The 6,165-nt window shown below is 36.9% G+C and overlaps 2 protein-coding genes across 2 annotated transcripts; one reads left to right on the forward strand and one right to left on the reverse strand.

Moving 5' to 3' along the window:
- Positions 1-2,197: 2,197 nt before the first annotated feature.
- LOC126766386 (uncharacterized) lies at positions 2,198-3,424 on the forward strand. Its single transcript, XM_050484186.1, has 3 exons — positions 2,198-2,403; positions 2,497-2,677; positions 2,738-3,424. Coding segments are annotated over exons 1-3 (513 nt in total). The 5' UTR covers positions 2,198-2,401; the 3' UTR covers positions 3,068-3,424.
- A 973-nt stretch (positions 3,425-4,397) lies between these two features.
- LOC126766382 (protein NYNRIN-like) lies at positions 4,398-5,045 on the reverse strand. The gene has a single exon (XM_050484182.1). The coding sequence runs from the start codon at positions 5,043-5,045 to the stop codon at positions 4,398-4,400; it is 648 nt and encodes a 215-aa protein (XP_050340139.1).
- Positions 5,046-6,165: the final 1,120 nt, after the last annotated feature.

Below are 6,165 nucleotides of genomic sequence, written 5' to 3' on the forward strand. Positions count from 1 at the left end.
ACATAACTTGCGCTTCAACTGGCAAAGCTGCTGTGGCAATTAATGGTACAACAGTTCATACAGCTCTTAAAATTCCAATTTCCAAAATGTTACCTTTATCATTTGAAACATTACATTTGTACAGATCACTTTTTAGATATGTTAAAGTATTAATCATCGATGAAATAAGCATGATTAGTGCAGAACTATTAGGCAAAATTGACATGCGTTTAAAACAGATTACCGGAAGAGGTAAAGCTGACTTTGGTGGCATAGATGTGATTTTAATTGGGGATTTACGACAAGCACCACCAGTAAGGGAAACAGCCATATATAACCCAGTTAAAACAAATATTTTTGGACCTTATTTGTGGAGAACATTAAAATTTTATCAACTGACTGAAGTAGTGAGACAGAATAATGTTCAATTTTCGAATATTCTAACTAAGATAGGCAACGGAGATCCATTGGATGAGGATGAATTTCAAATTATTGAATCCAGATTTTTTACCAAGGAAAATGCCGAAAGATTGTGTTCTCATGTTCGTTTGTTTCATGAAAACGTTCGTGTTGACGCTTACAACAATTATGTTTTGCAAAACTTTGAAGAAAAAATAATTTCGACAGCTGACGATGTGATCACTGGTTCAAAAGATACTAATTGTCGCGAGAAACTGCATAAAAAGAATCTCAATGAAGTTGGTGAGTTACCGTATCAAATTACTTTTGTTAAATCTATGTATTACCTTATTACCACTAACATCGATATAACTGATGGCTTATATAATGGTTCAGTGGGAAAGTTAGTACATATGGATTTTGATGAAAACAACACTGTATGCAGAGTTTGGTTAGAATTTTGTGGTTCGAAACATATAGGTCAAAAAAAAAAAGAAAGAAAGCTGCTCGACTGGCAATTCAATGTGGTATCAGTAATCATGCGGTACCAATTGAATTACGTACAGCAAACATTCCATTGACATCAGATAAAAAAGTTATTGCAAAACGGAAGCATTTTCCTTTAGTTTCGGCTGCTGCGATGACCATCCACAAATCACAAGGTGGAACATTCGATGAAATTGTTTACGAATACAATAAGGGGAATCCACAAGAGCTTGTCTATGTTGCGCTATCTCGTGTAACAAACATCGAAGGTTTGTTTATTGTAACACCCAATAACAATCCAAATAACTTCAGATTTCACCATAATCGAGTGCAGGCATCATTAACGAAAAGTTTGCTGCAAGAATTTCAGAGATTGTCGCTAAATCCTTTACACACTAAAGCCCAAACGATCTTGGATTTTCTTCAAACTAAAAATGCCATTTCCGTAACCACATTAAATTGTCAAAGTCTACAACGCCATAGATTGGATTTGTCGGATTCTGTAATTCAAAAAACTAATTTCTTACTTCTTTCCGAAACGTGGATGAGCAATGACCAACAGATTGATATTCCTAATTTCAACTGCATTGTCCATTTCAAGCGAGATTACGTACGTACAGGTGGAGTTGCTATCTATCAAAATAGCAATGACACTACTAATATTTTAACACCAAATATGGACATAATCTTAAAAACTAGCGATGTGAATGTTAGACGTACAGAAGTTGGAGACATTTGTACAGCTATATGTAAAATGAACAACGGAGTTGAAACTGTCATGGTAATAGTCTACATTTCACCAAATACAAAAATTGAAAATGTAAAACATTTCATCCATCGAGCGCTTATAGAATATACTGATGAGGTTTCTGAAATACTTGGTGGAAACTTCCATCAGCTTCCAATGGTTTTATCTGGAGATTTCAATGTAAATTTTGCAGATGAAAAATCAGAACCACTAAGAACATTTCTTTTAGAACAATTTAAATTACTTATAAATAACAATCCAAAAGAATCGCCAACGAGATACGGTACTGCTATTGATGCTGTTTTTTCGGGGTATTTGCTTAAAATAGAATCACAAACATATGTATCATATTTAAGTTACCACAAGCCAATAGTTTCAGCAATAGAATTTAATGACGAAACTGATTAATAAGTATTACTTATAATGATAATATTAATAATAAACTTTTTTTGTAATTTGCAATTATTTCTATTTTTCCTATGCAATTTTATGGTGTCAAACAAAAATAAAGAGACATATTTTTTGTTATTTTAGCTTTTTAGTTATAATTTGAATTATTTTTTTTATTTTACGTAATTCATTATCAGCCCTATTCTGCATTTCTACTCGAATCGAAATTTTCTGCGATTGGCAACTTTGGTATTCTGCGTTTCGATTCAACTTCGAAAATTCCAATTCTATGTATTCTGCATTGCGATCGTAATTACGTTTTTGTACGTTGACGTTTTGTTGGCGGAAAGCCGTTATATATTCATTTTCGTGCACTTGGATAAAATAATTTCCTCAAATATGTAAGTAAAAATTTAAGATTATAGTTGTAAAAGACATAATGGTGGTGTCCTTGGTTGTTTGTGCTTAAATGATATATTTTGATATGTTTGCAGGTCAAAAGTAACAACGGCAGAGCAATACGAAAAATTGTGTGATATGATGGCCACGAAAAGAGATATTGCGCAGGGCTTCCAAAAGCGACCGAAGGAAGAAGTACAGGAGTTTTGGGAGGAGGTTGCAAGGAATTTAAATGCACTTGGCCCACCAACAAAAGATTCCAATACATGGAGAAAGGTAAGGTATTACCTACAATTAATTTTAAAAAATTAAGTTAAATCTAACGTTTTCGTGAAGGTCTGGATTGACTGGAAATGCTACATGAAACGAAAATTATCGCATAACAAAAAAGAAAGGATGAGCACCGGTGGAGGTCCTTGCCGTTTACATATCATAAGCCCACTTGATGAAAAGGTGATAGCTTTGACGGGTTTGGAAACGGATGATATCCCTTCAACCAGTAGAGCTAGCAGCCAAAATAGAGAGGCGAGAGCAGACAAGCAGAGCACTTCTTCATTACTTAAGCAACAGATACAAATCAAAAAGAATTTTATGCAGAGACGAAAAAATTCAATGAAGCTGCCTTTGGTAAAATGGAAGAAGTTACTTCATATTTACGACACATGAATCGTTCTCTAGAAACTTTGGTGGAGACTGCAGTGAAGCAACCTGAAGAACAGAAGCGACACAATAGAATTAAGGAAGAGCTGGTGAAGGAAAAAGTAGAAATAAAAATGCAAATGCTAAGATTAGGTCCAAATTATAAGCCGGATTCAAAGTAGTCATTTTTTAATTGTTAGCCTTTAATTTATTTTACTATTATTAATTTATATAACGAGCTGTGAAATGTAATAAAAGCATTTACTTTTTTAATATAGGAGCTGTAAAATGCACTGAATGCAATTGTTTTTATTTAATAGAGTAATGTAGGGCATATTTTGAATAATGCATTGCTCTCCTCCTCAAGTAATATCGCTGCCGCTACTGATTCCATGTTAGTGTTAAAAAAAAAAAACGCGATATAATTTCTTTATTTTAATAAACCAACAATAATTTGTGTATTTTTGCTTTGTTATGTTTCATTTTTACACGTTTCAAGGCAAACAGCTGACTTCGAAAGAGCTACAGATCTTCCTCTTCTTCTTTCAATCCAATCGTAACTCAGAATACCTATTTTCGATTCAGACGGAGCGTAGAGCGGGAACGTAATCGAAATGCAGAATAGGGCTGTATTTCTTAAAATACTAAATTTTCTTAATACTTATCTGTACTTAAATAAAAACTAATCAGCGAAATTTGAGAGAAAAATCAATACAACCTACATAAAATTAAGCACAATTTTTTTTGCAAATTGTATGGATTCTACATTATCCGAAGGAACTTGGTTCCTACCTGGTGTCCCACGACACATTTCTTTTTATTTTAAAACAATAATATGTAATATATTTAATACGTTAGTAAAAAAGTCATTGTAGTGGACTGCACTTATAATTTTTTTTTTTTATTCATTTTAGATATTTGTGGGATGTCCACAATAATTTTAGATTTATTAAAATATAAAATACTAATACAAAGTTGATGATTGAAAATGAAAATGAAATGGAGAGTGAAAATGATGAAGCGTGCAAGAAGTCGGGACGATGCGCCAAGAAGAAGGAAAGATGGCGGTTCGTAAAGCTGACAGCTTATCCAGTTTTTGGGTTGCCATATCTATGCTTTTTGCAGAGTTGCATTTAGGGTTGCCACATCACTCCCCCCTATCGGGAAGACGAAAGCGTACTCGACGACCAGATTTAGTTTGGTACTCTTTGTGTTGAACTGTTTGATTCGACAGGGTTTGGTAATCTTCGGCGACGAAAGCTGCTTTTAACCGGTCGATGGTAATGTTTACGTCCTTCCCTCGGATTTTGACTTTGAAAAATTTGTCACCGCGTTCGACTACGGGAAATGGTCCCTCTTATGGTGGTTGAAGAGGTGGACGAATTGAGTCGTTTCGCACGAAGACTGATGGTGTTGAGTGTAAGTTCTTTTCTATGAATGGTACGTGCGCTGAGTTGTTTGTAGTTGGTGACGGCTTTAATGACTGCATGCGTTTGCGTAAATTTTCGACAAATTCACCTTCGTTGTGCGTATGTTTTTCGGCAAAGAATTGGGCAGGTAATCGAAGTATATTTCCATAAACCATCTCTGCGGGTGTTGCCTTTAAATCATTTCTCCATGAGGAACGAAAACCTTGGAGGATGAGTGGGAAAACTTCGACCCAGTTGTCTGTCATGTAGCATTTTATCGCTGCTTTTAATGATCTGTGCCATCGCTCTATAATTCCGTTTGACGCGGGGTGATACGCAGTGGTACGTAAGTGCTTGATGCCTAAAAGTCTGGATAGTTCTCGGAATAGTGTAGATTCAAATTGTCTACCTTGATCCGTTGTTACTCTACTCGGTACTCCAAATCTAGCGATCCAGTGCGTGTAGAAATTGAAAGCAATGGTCTCTGTCGTCATGTCTTCGAGCGGGAGTGCCTCTAACCATCGGGAATAACGATCGACTATTGTCAAACAGTATCGATAACCTTTGCAAGGTGGTAGTGGTCCGACGATATCCATATTTATGTGGTCAAATCGTTGCTCTGGTAACGTGAATGTCGATAACGGTGCTCTGTTGTGGCGCTGAACTTTAGCTCTTTGGCACGGGATGCACTGCCTGGACCATAAGCGACAATCTTTTCTTAGACTCGGCCATACAAATTTTTCTGCAATCAATTTAGTTGTTTTAGCAGCGCCGGTGTGTGCCATGTTATGTATGGAGTCGAAACGAAGGAGTTAAGTACGGTCGGACTTGGCTGGTGCTTACGTCACAAAAAATGTCTACAGCGGTGCCTGGAATCGTGAAAGGTTTGATTGATAGGCTGGTATTCGAGTTTTGTAAGTTTTTGAGCTCTGGGTCAGACTTTTGACTCTCCGCAAGTTTGGCGAAGTCGATAGTTCTTGGAGTATGAATGGCGTCAATACGTGACATTGCATCAGCTACTACGTTTTCTCTTCCGGGGATGTACCGAATGTCTGTTGTGAATTGTGCGATGAATTCCGAATGACGCATTTGACGCGGAGATGCCTTTTCAAGCTTTTGCTGGAACACATACCGCAATGGCTTGTGGTCGGTGAAGATGAAAAATTCTCTTCCTTCTAGCATATGTTGAAAATATTTGACTGCTTTGTATGCCGCTAAAAGTTCACGATCGTAAGTGCTGTATCTTGTTTGTGTTTCAGTAAGGCGTTCGGAATAAAAACCTAGTGGCTGCCACTGGTCGTTGTCGAGTTGTTGTAGTACAGCTCCTACCGCAGCTCCAGATGCATCAACCGTCAAACTGAGTTGCGCCCTGTGTTTTGGGTAAGCGAGTAAAGTTGCTTTGCATAAGTCGTTTTTGCATTGCTGAAATGCCTCCTCTGCTTCAACTGTCCAATCAGCTGGTGATGTGTCGTTTTTCTTGTTCCCTTTTATGAGGTTGAATGGTGTTCATGTGCCTTTCTGCGGCGCAAGGCAAGAATCTGCGAAAAAAGTTTACCATACCGAGAAAGCGTCGCAAATCGCATACTCTCGAAGGTAGGTTGAAATTTTGAATTGCCCGTACTCGTTCTTCTGGGGGTGAAATTCCACTGCTGTTTATTTTGAAACCTAAAAATTTAACTTGCGGCTGACCTAGTGTGCATTTCGAACGGTTGATAA

This window comes from Bactrocera neohumeralis, unplaced genomic scaffold, assembly GCF_024586455.1.
Source record: "Bactrocera neohumeralis isolate Rockhampton unplaced genomic scaffold, APGP_CSIRO_Bneo_wtdbg2-racon-allhic-juicebox.fasta_v2 ctg1005, whole genome shotgun sequence".
NCBI classification, from domain to species: domain Eukaryota; kingdom Metazoa; phylum Arthropoda; class Insecta; order Diptera; family Tephritidae; genus Bactrocera; species Bactrocera neohumeralis.

Excerpts from the sequence above, each read along its gene's own strand:
- LOC126766382 (XM_050484182.1), bottom strand. The coding sequence starts at position 5,045 with ATGGATATCGTCGGACCACTACCACCTTGCAAAGGTTATCGATACTGT.
- LOC126766386 (XM_050484186.1), top strand. Across the intron at positions 2,678-2,737 it reads ATTCCAATACATGGAGAAAG|GTCTGGATTGACTGGAAATG; the intron begins GTAAGGTATTAC and ends GTTTTCGTGAAG.